This window comes from Gigantopelta aegis, chromosome 14 (assembly GCF_016097555.1).
Source record: "Gigantopelta aegis isolate Gae_Host chromosome 14, Gae_host_genome, whole genome shotgun sequence".
NCBI classification, from domain to species: Eukaryota; Metazoa; Mollusca; class Gastropoda; order Neomphalida; family Peltospiridae; genus Gigantopelta; species Gigantopelta aegis.
In genome coordinates, this window is record NC_054712.1 from 57,664,889 (window position 1) to 57,680,953 (window position 16,065).

At 39.3% G+C, this 16,065-nt stretch overlaps 1 protein-coding gene across 1 annotated transcript; it reads right to left on the reverse strand.

Moving 5' to 3' along the window:
- Positions 1 to 1,462: 1,462 nt before the first annotated feature.
- On the reverse strand, positions 1,463 to 14,590 carry LOC121388921 (spidroin-1-like). The gene is made up of 4 exons (XM_041520462.1): positions 14,564 to 14,590; positions 11,103 to 11,217; positions 8,407 to 8,457; positions 1,463 to 2,714 (listed from the first exon to the last, which is right to left on the reverse strand). The coding sequence occupies exons 2-4, from the start codon at positions 11,191 to 11,193 to the stop codon at positions 1,639 to 1,641; spliced, it is 1,218 nt and encodes a 405-aa protein (XP_041376396.1). The 5' UTR covers positions 11,194 to 11,217; positions 14,564 to 14,590; the 3' UTR covers positions 1,463 to 1,638.
- Between the last annotated feature and the right edge of the window lie 1,475 nt (positions 14,591 to 16,065).

The following is a 16,065-nucleotide window of genomic DNA, read 5'->3' on the forward strand; positions in this document are numbered from 1 at the left end:
TTCTAAACAAGAAAATATATTTAATATGAAAGTTTAATCGCAGAAATATTTTATTTGTCGATAACAACTTAAAAATTGCAGCAAACTCAGGAATGTCCCTTTAAATAGAAGATTTGTTGTAAAGCGGTTAAAGTATTAATTTTGAACTAATTAACACAAGGAGAGCATCAAATTATTTAGAAGATTTATCAATTACTATATTAAAATTGCAGTTGTCAAAAGTTGAATAATTAGTTGAAAGTGAATGTGAAGACCACTTGAAAGGGATAAAGTGGTTTCAGTGTTACTGTGTGTGTGGATTTCAGAGGAAGTTTGTGATTGTGTGATATTATTCTCGGAAAGGACAGGTCGCGTAATTGTGCATGAAGCCTTGAAGGCGTATGTGTTTTCGCGCGTGTAAGTTGTCGATTTGGTGTTTTTATCAGATGTGACAGAGCTGCGCTCGTCTATTTTTTTTTATTTGTTGAGCATTCTCTGCTATAACTTCAAATAGAAGCTTTGTTTTTGTGGCTTGTCATATACATTATGTGTCTTAGTTCAAAACCGGAGTCGTTTAAAGCCTGAATTGTGATGGCTTAATGTAAAGTCTCCACCAAAACCTTCGTGTCTCTAATCCGACATTGTGATTGTCGTCTGTCTGTTTGTCACTATCACTCACAGGGCAGATGATATTGGGATACAAATAGAAAGGATGGAATCCTCGGAGATTCCATTGTTGACGTAATTGATACAAAGTAGTTCCGGTAATAATATTCTGTTTTTATTTGTTTACCGAAAAAGTCCAGTTTTCACGTTAATGGAAGAATGAACGTTTTTTTTTTTAGATCACGTGATGGCATTTTAACCAATCCAGACGCCTATTACAAAACAGTAATTATAAAATGGAATTATATTATTTTAAACGACCCCACTAGAGGACATTGATTTATTAATCATCGGCTGTTGGATGTTAAACAACTGGTAATTTTGACATCGTCTCAGAGAGGAAACCCGCTACATTTGCCCATTAGTAGCATCCCACAGACAGAATACCACATACCACAGCCTTCGATGTACCAGTCGTGGTGCACTGGCTGGACACTTGGCTACGTCTCGCCCCCTAGCCATGATAGTACATTTCTTTATACATCCTATTCATTGTTCACATGCGGAGAATTCGGATTCCTTTACTGACCCAGGTCGGAACCGGGGGGGGGGGGGGGGGGGGGTCTGTCAAGGGACTCGATTATCCTGCTCATGACGAATTTTTTTCTAATGTGTTTTCAAGTGCATACACCGCTATTATACAACGTGACTTCCATTTAAACAGTGACCTCCCCTTGTAAAAACAAATCCTGGACCCACACCCACGACCCCAACCTAAGCAAGTACGCAGAACAGTCGGTAGTGGGTTAAGACTGTAACTAAATTTTGGAACACAAAACGTATTAATGGAATAATATGATTTAAAAGCAGAGAAAAGTTTTTCAAAAAGAAAGTTTTATTAGATACATTAACAGAAAAAAATATATCAGTAAACAAAACAAAATCAATTCATTACGTTAAAAACAGTTTTCTATGATATTGTGCAATTTTTCGAATTTATTAATGTAGTTCAAAGCCAGAGTTTTAATTTTCAGATGGTTGTGTATACTCTTTTTATGGGCATACCCTAGGTCCGCCACAATTAGTCACCCCACCAATGGCTGCACTTCCTTTCACCATCCCACCAAAGCCTCCTCTGCCTGCCATTACACCACCAATAGGTGCAATGCCTTTCACCATCCCACCAAAGGCTGCACTGCCTTTCACCATCCCACCAAAGCCTCCTCTGCCTGCCATTACACCACCAATAGGTGCAATGCCTTTCACCATCCCACCAATGGCTGCACTGCCTTTCACCATCCCACCAAAGCCTCCTCTGCCTGCCATTACACCACCAATAGGTGCAATGCCTTTCACCATCCCACCAATGGCTGCACTGCCTTTCACCATCCCACCAAAGCCTCCTCTGCCTGCCATTACACCACCAATAGGTGCAATGCCTTTCACCATCCCACCAATGCCTGCACCGCCTTTCACCATCCCACCAAAGCCTCCTCTGCCTGCCATTACACCACCAATAGGTGCAATGCCTTTCACCATCCCACCAATGCGTGCACCGCCTTTCACCATCCCACCAAAGCCTCCTCTGCCTGCCATTACACCACCAATAGGGGCAATGCCTTTCACCATCCCACCAATGCCTGCACCGCCTTTCACCATCCCACCAAAGCCTCTGCCTGCCATTACACCACCAATAGGTGCAATGCCTTTCACCATCCCACCAATGCGTGCACCGCCTTTCACCATCCCACCAAAGCCTCCTCTGCCTGCCATTACACCACCAATAGGGGCAATGCCTTTCACCATCCCACCAATGCGTGCACCGCCTTTCACCATCCCACCAAAACCTCCCCTGCCTGCCATTACACCACCAATAGGTGCAATGCCTTTCACCATCCCACCAATGCGTGCACCGCCTTTCACCATCCCACCAAAACCTCCTCTGCCTTTCACTATTCCACCAAAACCTCCTCTGCCTGCCATTACCCCACCAATAGGTGCAAAACCTCCTCTGCCTGGCATCATCCCACCAATAGGTGCAATGCCTTTCATTCCACCATTTGGTCTATAGCCTCCATATGTTGCATAGTGGTAGCTTGGCTGAGACATTATGATAGATCGTCTGTAACCTACAAAAGTTAAAAATTGCTGTTGGTTAAAGGGACAGACCCTAGTTTTAAAAAAAACTTATGCCCATTTTTCACAATTAGAGCCGTTTATGATCACTAAAATCAAACATTACTTATATTTTATTGTTTAGATTATCCATTTCCGTACAACCGAAGTGTTTCTAATACCACAAAATGCATTTTTTTCATATTTTTTAAAAACGCACGTGCGTTTGAGAAGTAACTGTGATGGAGTCGCATTTTATCTATTTTTAAGGGTATTTCAAAGTCACAGATTCTTGTTTCACTCTGTTGTATCCAAATGTGTTACAGGTTTGTAAATTAACCATACTTAGTGTCCATTTTTACCGGTTGAAACTAGGGTCCAGGTGGAAAATATAACTTAGTGTTTAAAAACTAGGGACAGACCCTTTAAATCGCAGTAAGAACAAAACAACGTAATTAACAACAGTATGTTGCTATAGATGTACTGAAAATATGACTTAGTGTTTAAAAACTAGGGACAGACCCTTTAAATCGCAGTAAGAACAAAACAACGTAATTAACAACAGTATGTTGCTATAGATGTACTGATAATTCACAGTTTAATTTCATTTCGAGAGCTCACAATGAGAACTAGCTCTATACAAAGTGAACTTTTAAGAATAGAACAACTTATAACACCTAATCAGAAAAGAAACAACAATTTAATTGATTTACTCAAATTATATAGCTTTGCAACACTCCTTTCCTAGCATGTATCTCCTCCCCTCCAATATCCGTATATTCCCAAAATGCATTAAATTAATGAATGAATGAATGTTTAACGACACCCCAGCACGAAAAATACATCGGCTATTGGGTGTCAAACTATGGTAAATGCAACAATAATGTGATGATCAACATCAATATAAAAATTCAACAGTTAAATTAAAACACAGTGTAAAGAACTGTAAAAATACAAATATATAAAATTAAACTTTAGAGTAAAATTCAGTATCACATAAAAACTGCAATAAAAGTTCTGGATGGAATCGAAATGATTGCATCACATTTGTTTCTCCAAATATATCTTTTCGAGTCTCTTTGAGATGAGGACACTCCACCAAAATGTGGCGTACCGTCAGAGTACACTGACAACGCTCACACTGAGGTGGAGGACCCTTCTTCAAAATAAATGAATGGGTCAAGTATGTATGACCGATGCGAGCACGACACAAGACTATTTCATCCTTCCTGCACTGCCACTCTCCCAAGACTGGCTTGGTAGCATGAAGCTTGTTCGCAACCGCACCGTCCCAATCATGTTGCCAAGGCGAAAAGATAAATTTGTTGATATTATTTTTTAAATCAGTATAAGGTACACCAACCCCGGCATGAGGCAAATCCAAAGCAGACTCTGCCTTTTCATTACCCCTAATGCCAACATGGCTGGGCACCCAACGAAATACAACATCTTTATTGGCAATAAATAAAAAGACACACTTGGAGTCACGAAAGTGAATCTGTAAATATGATAAACTTGGATGCTATTGAATCTTTGATTTCTTCTAAGGCTTTAATGACTGCCCAAACGTCAGCACTAAAGATCGATGCCGAGTCAGGCAGTCGTATGGAAATGATAGTGTCTGATGGAAAGACTGTAGCACAAGCCACATAATTCCCATCCCGTGATTCATCTGTATACACAGGAATGTAATCACGATACTTGTCCTGAATTTCCATGAAAAACTGTTTATAAACAACAGCATCTGTACGATCTTTCTTCAGATGCGAAAGATCAAACACAATTTTAGGTGGTGTAATACATCATGGTGGTAAAACAAAATATTAAAGGAGTTTCCAAAGTGTCTGATGAATCAATGTTGGAAAGCGATAGAAAACGCTTAATGCGAAGACCAAATGTACGAATAGCATTTGGCCATGCATCAAACAACCTCATATATTTGTAGTCAAACACCGCATTATGTGTAGGAGGTGATGGTAAAGAATCGATCTTGGTAGCGCATGTATAGCACCCAAACAAGGTTCGTGTGCATCAAAGTACAAGCTCTCTACAGGAGATGTTCTAAATGGACTAAGACAAAGCCTAAGTCCCTGATTGTGTATAGGATCTAGCCGACCCATACACAATGCATCCATAATCAAGTTTTGAGACGTGACATCCGTATCACTGAGAGACAAATGATGAACTGTATTACTGGATTCTTTACCTTTGATTTTACGACAAATTTCACCGATGTTTGTGAATTCAACTTGGAGACAAAAGTTCTCCAAGATGTTTTCTTACTCTGTCTAATCTCTCTGCGAGCCTTAGCCCTAGCAATACGAAATGCATCCAGGTTGTCTGCTGTAGGTTCACGTTTGAACCGCTCAAGCAACCTGTTTCGCTCTTTGAATGCATCTTTGCACGTATAATTAACCCAAGGTTTACTGAAACGCTTTGGTATTGCCGAAGTCTTAGGAATAGTTTCATCTGCAATATCCTTCAAGATGGAAGTGAACAAAGACATGGGATCATCAGCATCAGTAATGGCAAATTGTTGCAGACGAGTGCTGCACAGATGCTGAAACTGACCCCAATTTGCCTTCGCCAACTTCCACCTTTGAACCCTTTCAAGTGATGGTGGTCCATCATTCTCCAAAATAATGGGAAAGTGGTCACTACCACAAGGGTCTGAACCAACTTTCCAGGAGAAATCAAGAAAACGTGAAGGACTACAAAGGGTTAAATCTATAGAAGTGAAATAACCGTTGGCAGAATGAAAATATGTATGACTTTTATCATTAAATAAAAGTAAGTCATTTTTGAGAATTAAGTCTTCCAATTGTTTACCTCTAATATTTACATCATCGCATCCGCACAAAGTGTGGTGACCATTAAAATCTCCCATAATAATAAACGGAGAAGGGAGCTGATTAATGAGATCTTGAAGATCTCTAGAATTAAAATTAAAATGGTTTCGAGGAGGTATATAAACTGAACACAGAGTTATAGTTTTATGAGCCGTGACCTTTAGAGCCACAGCTTGTAAATTTGTAGTTAATGCTACTATACTCTGAGGAATGTTTTCATTAACAAGAATGGAAACACCCCCAGAAGCTCTAGTTTCAGTTTCATGAAACTTATGATAGAGGTTAAATCGTCTCATGGTAATATAATCAGTGTCCTTCAAGAAAGTTTCCTGAAGACTATGTTTTTGAATTAAAAGACTTAATTCATCAAAATTGGGCCTAAGCCCACGACAATTCCACTGAATGACTGAATTAGTCATTGGGAGGAAGTATGGGAGTTAATTTGGACTTTCCCTTGTGTTTTGAAGATGTTACCTGTACTTGTGGAAGATCAAAGGACATATAATCCATCCCATCTTCATCATCAGGAACCAAAGCATTAAAGGAGTTGCTGACTGGGATGGCATGCATCTCAATCTTCTTCATACGTCCAGAACATTTACTTATGGATGACTTTGCATCTTTCCTTGACTGAGGGCGGCTACTGGTGTCTGGCGCCCCAGAAGTTGACCTACTTGACAGATCTATTGATCCCAAAGATGCTTGTGTCATTTTATTGGCTTCTTTTTGTTTCTGAGCAGCCTTTGCTACCTGCTTTTCAGTTTTCTCAATATCTGACAGCTTTTTATATTTAGTCTCGTCACAGTGCCAGTATTGGTTGCAGCACTTGTCATAGAAACCCGTACTGCTGCAGGATATGACTTTCCTGCTGCAACAACTGGTGTGGATGTTTCCACCAATTTCCTGGCCTCCTGGAATGACAAGCGCTTTTCAACCTTGACCTGCTGAACCTTCCTTTCTGTTTTTCATCTTGTACATTCTCGCGAATATGCAAAATGGTGTCCCTTACAGTTTATGCACATGATCTCATTTTGACATGTTTTGCTGTCATGGTCTAGCTGACCACAACGCGCGCATGTCAGGTGGTTTCTACATGCAGCCTGACCATGACCAAACTTTTGGCACTTAAAACAGCGCAAAGGGTTTGGAATGTAAGGTTCAACAGGGATGCTGATATACCCAGCCCTCATTGATTGAGGAAGAGTTGGCTTGTTAAAAGATAAGATAAAGGTATTTGTAGGAACCAACTTATTATTCCTACGAACTATTATCCTCTTTAGAAATGTCAGGCCTTGTGATGATAAATTCTCAATGATCTCATCATCATCAACTCCCTGCAAATCACGAGATCTAATCACTCCCTTAGAAGAATTAAGGGAGGCATGAGCTGTCACTGTGATAGGCACATTACTTAAAATACTTGACTTTAATAAATATTTAGAATGGCTTTCTGTCAAGCTTTCAACAAGCAAAGTTCCATTTCTTAATTTTTTAACAGTATTGGACTCGCCAGCCAAGCCGACAAGTCCCTTTTGAACAGCAAGCGGTAAAAGCTTGCTCAAGGCTCCGTCAATAGTTGAACTGATAACCAAGAACCTCGGCCAGGATTCAGAAGATGTAACTCTGGACTTCTTATTAAAACTATTGTTCTTGGATTCTTCATCTGATGATAAAGAATCCGGAACTTCGGTATGGACCCTTTTCAGGGTCCCATCAACAGGTTGAGAATGGTTTGTAGCCATATTAGAGTTCAAATGTTTCATGAACCATGCCCCCACCCACCACGGAGTCCAACAAGGGGACATGATGGTGCGGATAACCACCAGACAGGAATATATGGTTGATATACTCAGGCAAGAAAAAATTAATCACCCGATTGACCCTAGCCACCGCCCCAAGAGCAACAAATACAAAAAGTAATTAAAACAATGTTTGTTCTTGACTACTATAAACAAAACAAAGGTTGCGTGCTATCAAGCTTGGCATGACCAGCCGATTGATCAGGTCGGGCCTCCCTGACCACCCGTCTATATGAACTCCGGGCCAAAGTGATGTATTGCCAGAAGTCATACCCGCAGGTATGCCCCAACTCAGTCACCAGGATCCCATCATCCATTTTCACGGGTTGTACATCACCGCCAACAAGATGCCCCAAAAGGGGAGTTGTGCTGTATTGGCCATTCTCAAAGAGAATGTTAACCCCTGCACCACGGTGAGGTTACAGCACGCGCTGGGGCAAAATGCATCAAAGGGACATTCCTGAGTTTGCTGCAATTTTAAGATGTTATCGACTAACAGAGACTCTTTAACAATTGTAATTACATATATTTTTCTGCATAAAATATTAGTGGCTGTATATTAAACGTGTTTCTGGTGGTTCTAATATTTGTTTTTGTCGTACGTACGAAATTATTTGAAGACAAAATCCAGTTTGGGCTTCTTACAAATATTAAGACGACCAGAAACACATTGAATATACAGACACTGATATTCTAAACAAGAAAATATATTTAATATGTAAGTTTAATCACAGAAATATCTTACAATGCAGTAAACTCAGGAATGTCCCTTTAAGAAGAAAGAGAAACTATGCGAAACAGTGTATTCTCATTTCCCCAAACAACGAACATATCCAGTTCTGGGATCTAATTCATCAAACTCTCACAACGTTCATAGGAGTACGGGCTCCCATTTTTGTAGGAGAGGCAGGCTGATTTTGTTGCCCAAATTAAACTAAAATGCACGAATCAGGTACGGCGTGATTGACAGCCACTCTCGACCAATAATATTTCGACGGGGACGTGGTTAGCTCGTCATAGGCGAGATCAATTGTTTCCACAAGCGGATTGGTACTTACGTTGATAGCCAGTCATAGGGATTCCCTTGATTCCGGACCATATTGAGTATTCTACAATGACAAAACAAAATGGTTACTAGTATATGGCAATAAGAACTTCAGATACTCGATTATAAATTGTTTAGGCTAACGGATCGAATTTTATGCATACGGTTATGTTATTCCACTTGTTATATTGCAATTTTGGTGTGTAATTAAGTAGATCGACAAACGGGTGTTGTGCGGTACACTAGCGATCTTTAATTTCAGTCGAGAACAGGCGCGGATCCAGGATTTTTTTTTTAAATGCCTGAAAGGTGGAAGGGATCAAGGCTGTAGCTGGGATTATATATTTTTTCAGGGATGTAACGGTAGGTGCAGATGGATTCTTGGAAAGAACGAGTACGGAATGCGCAAGACACTAGGGGTTCATGGGTACATGCCCCTCCCTCCACCCCCCACCCCCCCAGGAAATTTTGAAATCTATAGGCCACTTTGCAGCCATTTCAGGGAGGTTACATACTGAAAACGTCAATATCAACAATACCGGCCTCCGTGGCGTCGTGGTTAGGCCATTGGTCTACAAGCTGGTTGGTACTGGGTTCAGATCCCAGTCGAGGCATGGGATTTTTAATCCAGATACCAACTCCAAACCCCGAGTGAGTGCTTCGCAAGGCTCAATTGGTAGGTGTAAACAAGGGCCATGGTTTGTGCTATCCTGCCTGTGGGAAGCGCAAATAAAAGATCCCTTGCTGCCTGTCATAAAAGAGTAGCCTATGTGGCGACAGCGGGTTTCCTCTAAAACAAAACAATGTCAGAATGACCATATGTTTGACGTCCCAATAGCCGATGATAAGATAAAAAGTCAATGTGCTCTTGTGGCGTCGTTAAATAAAACAAACTTTACTTTCAATATCAATAACGGTTATTAACCAGTAAATGTTTTTAGCTACGGCCCTGTGGATTAGCTTGCTTTTTTGTGTATTATGTAATGTACATTGTTTGACCAAAAATGGAGGAGGGTCCGGATCTCTTGGGACCTCTCAGGAATCCGTGCCTGGTGAATATAACTTTCATTAACAATCTAAAGTTAAAGTTTGTTTTGTTTAACGACACCACTAGATCACATTGATTAATTAATCGTCGGCTATTGGATACCAAACATTTGATAATTTTGACACGTAGTCTGCAGAGGAAACCCGCTACAGGGTGTATGCATGTAGTCTGCAGAGGAAACCTTCTACATGGTGTATGCATGTAGTCTGCAGAGGAAACCCTCTACAGTGTGTATACATGTAGTCTGCAGAGGAAACCCGCTACAGGGTGTATCCATGTAGTCTGCAGAGGAAACCCGCTACAGGGTGTATACATGTAGTCCTCTACAGGGTGTATACATATAGTCTGCAGAGGAAACCCGCTACAGGGTGTATACATGTAGTCCTCTACAGGGTGTATACATATAGTCTGCAGAGGAAACCCGCTACAGGGTGTATACACGTAGTCTGCAGAGGAAACCCGCTACAGGGTGTATACACGTAGTCTGCAGAGGAAACCCGCTACAGGGTGTATGCACGTAGTCTGCAGAGGAAACCCTCTACAGGGTGTATGCTCGTAGTCTGCAGAGGAAACCCGCTACAGGGTGTATGCACGTAGTCTGCAGAGGAAACCCGCTACAGGGTGTATGCACGTAGTCTGCAGAGGAAACCCTCTACAGGGTGTATGCTCGTAGTCTGCAGAGGAAACCCGCTACAGGGTGTATGCACGTAGTCTGCAGAGGAAACCCGCTACAGGGTGTATGCACGTAGTCTGCAGAGGAAACCCTCTACAGGGTGTATGCTCGTAGTCTGCAGAGGAAACCCGCTACAGGGTGTATACACGTAGTCTGCAGAGGAAACCCGCTACAGGGTGTATACACGTAGTCTGCAGAGGAATCCCGCTACAGGGTGTATACATGTACTACCACATCAAATCCCATAGACGACAATAGTAACATATGCGGCTAAAACTCCTACCTGCAGCGTATCAATCGACATAAACGCCACGGATATAAATACTACCACGCCTCACCCTTAAAGTGAATTTTAAAAAATGGAGGTCAAGCTGCTCATTTCTGAGATAACTGGTAGCGTCTATGACTACTCTAGTTCGACACAAAATTCCAGTACATATTTTTACAGGTACCCCATACATGTTTCAAGAAAAAAGCTACTTGACACAGTGGTACTAGATGAAATAAAATTACATACATTTTTTGCCCAGATGAAACTATTTTTTTTACCACCAAAACACACATTTATCACCAATCAGGGGATTTGTGGTGTTCGCTTCTATATCAAAAGTTCGGTGCACCTCGAACTTTGACCCAGCCGGAAGTTATTTGGTTTAGTACTACCTACAGTTTTCGTAGCGCAGCAAGGGATCTTTTACATACAGATTCCCACAGACAGGAAAGCACATACCACGACCTTTGACCAGTTGTGGTGCACTGGTCGGAACGAGAAAACCCCCAATCAGTTGAATGTATCCACCGAGGTGGTTCGATTCTGCGATGCAAGCACCTCAGGCAAACACTTAACCGATTGACCAGGACAGAACTATCTCAGTGTAGCGCTCGCCCGAGGTGTTTTGATCGCAGGTTCGAACCCCATCGAAAGACCCATTCTCTGGTTGGAATGTGCCATTTAGATTTAGATTTACATCAAGTTGGTCATACTTACCAGGTTGCGGATAATAATTGTAACTTGGATACATGGTCGCTGACGTCATAACCGCACATGCGCACAAACAGAGAATGAACATCCCAGACATTTTGTTGGAAGTGAGTCTCGGAATCTGGAATGTCAGAAATAAATAAAAATAATATTAATAATTCCATATATAAGTAGTCTAGACAACTCAAAGTAATTTGTTTTCCACCTGGCCTAAAGCCATTGTTGTATTATAGGCACGCAACAAACATTTAATCACAGCCGCGGATCCAAGGGAAATTGTTGGGGGATGCATATGCCTCCTGGTATTTCGAACTCTCTCCCCCCCCCCCCCCCCCCGGTATTTTGCATTAAGAAAAATGTAGCGGGTTTCCTCTGATGACTACGAGTCAGAATTACCAAATGTTTGACATCCAATAGCAGATGATTAATTAATCAATGTGCTCTAGTGGTGTCGTTAAACAAAACAAACTTCTTCTTTACATCTGTCAAATTATTTTATTATTATTAATTGATTATCTTAAACCCACAAGTTTTTTTTTAATGACTGTGTTAATCATTTTACAAATATACAGTGGCACTTTATTTTTAACAGTTCCATCTCCTTAGGTACATTGCCTGTATTGGTTGGCATCTTGAATTAATGAAAATTAACTTGTATAGAAAAACTTAACTATTTTCATCGTATTTCATGACCCCTAGAACCATGGGTTAGGTGCAAGAATTACATTTTAGTACCGAATAATAAGAAAGTTATTGTCATTTTCTCAATTTGGACCACCATATTGGTGACCATCATGTGTTTACATGGCCCATTTATTTAAATCTGAATTTTGATAGCACCAGTGCCCTCTTTGGCTCCTAAAACCATAGGCTAGATGCAATAATTGTTGTTTATCTGTCAATTTATAATCAAGCTTGACGAAACTTTCTTTAATATAACTGCTAAAACTGTTGCTCACTCTGCTAGTTGAGCATTAGGACTACTTATAGCTAAAACCAAGCCTATGGGCGGAATGTCTTATACTGTTTTTAGTAATTTGTATTACTACAGTGTGTTGCCTATTATTACGTATGGTGCTGGTGTATGGGGTACCAATGAGTACTCGGTTATCAACAACGTCCAGAACCGTCTGGGAATTGGGAAATGCAGTCCCAATGCTGCTGTGAATGGAGATATGGGGTGGACTCCCATGAAAGTATTCCAGTGGAAAACGGTACTACGCTAGTGGAGTAGACTTGTGAATATGGATATTAATAGACTTAATAAACGTATTTTCATATGGACAGAAAAACTCCAATCTGAAAAGTATAAAATTTCGAATTTTAATGTGCACCAATTCTGTTTACAGCAACATATTGGACAGTTTTGTGACATTGATATTCCGCTACCTCAATATATAATCAATGATGCCTTTAAACTCATGGATTCGTGAAGGGAATTTATATATCACAATACTGGAAAACTGAGGACTTGACGATCGTATATTTAAGAGTTGGTTTGACGTTGAAAGATACGTTGAAATGTTAATGCCCGGCCACTACAGAAGCTCTCTAGCCAAGTTTCGATGTGGTGTAGCACCAATACGACTAGAGACGGGTAGATATGGAAATTAACCTGCTCACGAACGTCTATGTCTTGTATGTCCTAACCAGTGTGTGGAGGATGAATTGCATGTTTCTACATACTGCCCCCTTTACGAAAACCTCTGTTTTATTCTGTATCAACACACTCCAGTTGCCTTTAAATATTTTATGTCTTTATCTGATTTTAATATGATAAGTTTTTTACTGTCTGAACCAAAACTTGCTTTTATAACAGCCAAAACCTGCTTTTGAACTCTACAGAGACGTAGAGACTTTTTATATTTTTGATTAATTTGTATGTTTCGTTTATTGTCAAAAGCTTATTTTAATATTACGAGGACATACTCATATGCATATATATTACTATTAATATCTTTGGTTTTTAAATTTATTATAAATGTGAATATTTGTTTATTGTATATATCGTCTCTCATAATTCCCTACTGAATGGCTTATGTACTCTGTCTGTCCGTCTGTCTAGTATTCCTGAAGGTGTGAAGAACGCTTATTTGCTGCACCTTACCACTGTTGTTAAACATATCCATTTTATATAATAGTAAACATTTACTGTGGCCGCTTAATACAGTTATTTTGGGAGGCAATTTAAGTGGCCGCTGGCCGCGTTAGACAGGTAACCACTTATTACGAGTGCATCTACATGAAATGACCGCTGATTACAGGTGGCCGTTTATGACAATGAGAGCGGGGGGGGGGGGGGGGGGGGGGCGGAACATATGTTACATGGTCCTTTTTGAAATTACTTTTTATAGAAATATGAATTACAAACATTTTTACTATACTTGTGACAAGAAAATTCGTTAGATTGCAAAACAAAAAGGAAAAAAAAAACACTAAAAAAAGAATGGATTCACTCCTATATATGTGATCAAATTTGTATAGTAAACATTTACCAGGGATCACTGCGGGTTCTGAACAACACGCGACGATCTATAGTTTATAGGCCTGTTTTTCATTGCATATCTTACGCTGAATTTGAGAGCGCCTTTCACCACCAAACGACATTTATTAAAGGGACATTCCTGAGTTTGATTGTAAGATGTTTCTGACTAATAATATATTTCTACGATTAAACTTACATATTAAATATATTTTCTAGGAAATAAAATGAAAATTCACCTAGTGCAAATATTATAACAACCAGAAACACGTTTAATATACAGCCACTAATATTCTAAACAAGAAAATATATTTAACATGTAAGTTTAATCGTAGAAATATTTTATTAGTCGAAAACATCTTACAATGCAACAAACTCAGGAATGTCCCTTTGAAGCAAACTCAGGAATGTCCCTTTAAAGGGACATTCCTGAGTTTGTTGCATTGTAAGATGTTTTCGACTAATAAAATATTTCTACGATTAAACTTACATGTTAAATATATTTTCTTGTTTAGAATAGCAGTGTCTGTATATTCAATGCGTTTCTGGTCGTCTTAATATTTGTAAGAAGCTGGATTTTGTCTTGAAATAATTTCGTACGTACAAATTTTTTTTATTTTAGGAAATAAAATGAAATGTAACCTAGTACAAATATTAGAACGATCAAAAACACGTTTAATATACAGCCACTAATATTTTATGCAGAAAGATATGTTTGATATGTAATTACAATCGTTAAAAAGTCTGTTAGTCGATAACATCTTAAAAATTGCAGCAAACTCAGGAATGTCCCTTTAATGAAGTTTGCTATTAAATATCAACATAAAAACTCATAACATTATTTATTTTTGGACAGCGAAAGGCTTGTCTAAGTTTTTGTCATTAAAGTCGGTATTAATATTTTACAATATTGCCCTTTAATAATACGAAGAATAAGATTACCTTAAATATTCATATAAATATAGAACAAGAAGCGGGTTCTTACCTAAGTCTTACGTGTGATGAAATACCCAATATGTACAGAAAATGCTTATATTTATACAGATTTTAAACAAAATTAATGACATTACGTATGCTTTTCCGCCTAATTAATATTCATCAGTCAAAAAACAAAAATTCACTTCCTTGTTTCCTTAGTCTTAAGAATTAAATTTAGTAAACTAGGTTATATATATATATATATATATATATATATATATATATATATATATATATATATCCATTAGTGTTTAAAACAGGGTGTCTTGCTTTAATAAATTCTATAATACCGTATTAATTGATGTTCGGTTGGTTTAGAAACCAACAGAAATTATGTCTAAGAAAATGAAAGTTAAAGTGGGTTTTTAATGACACCACCGGAGCACACTGATTTATTAACCATTGGCTATTGGGTGTCAAACATTTGTAATTTTGACGTATAATCTTAGAGAGGAAACCCGCTACATTTTTCCATTAGTAGCAAGGGATATTTTATATGCACCATCCCACATTCAGGGTACCGCATAACACGGCCTTTGATATACCAGTAGTGATGCACTAGTTGGAACGATAAATAGGCCAATCAACAGAAAAATATATTTGGTATGTAATTACAATCGTTAAAAAGTCTTATGTTAGTTGATAACATCTTTTAAAAAATGCAGCCAGCAAACGCAGGAATGTCCCTTTGAAAACAAAGCTTAATGTTAATTTCCGCTCTTTTGATGATTAATTATTCTAATGTCAAGAACAGAAACTAATACTTAGCAAGAGACAGAGACAGAGCATGGGCGTAACTACATACACCAATGTACTCAACGAAGTACGCAACTTGTCTGCTTATACGCAAGTTTCCAATTGAGTACACTTTTCCCCACGCACACTGACAGTTGAAAGACACGTTTAAGTCTATAATCTAACCTCCCCATCTTGTAACGCCGGTTCCCCAATGCACAATACAAATACATTTAAAATAATACATTGGTGTACTTTCTCTATCTGAACATTTCCATAGGAACAACTTGAGAGGGGGGAGAACCACACAAATACCTACACTTAGTTCGCTATCCTGTCTGGAATGGTGCATATACAAGATCACTCAAACACAAGAGGTTAAGAGAGAGAGAGAGAGAGAGAGAGAGAGAGAGAGAGAGAGAGAGAGAGAGAGAGAGAGAGAGAGAGAGAGAGAGAGAGAGAATGCACCTCTCCATACATTTTCCCGATGTCACACTTCCCCATGAACCAGTTTTATCCCCCTCTCCTCTCCTCTCTCTCTCTCTCTCTCTCTCTCTCTCTCTCTCTCTCTCTCTCTCTCTCTCTCTCTGTGTGTGTGTGTGTGTGTGTGTGTGTGTGTGTGCACTTTAATATTTAATAGCAATCCGTATTTCGTTTTGTAGGCTTAGTTTACAATACAACCTACCAGAACCCATACACTTGGTGATTTCCGTGTTTCATGTTCGTTGTCAGTCGCAAACCCTGATCTCCAAGATCCAACTGTTCGAAGATTTT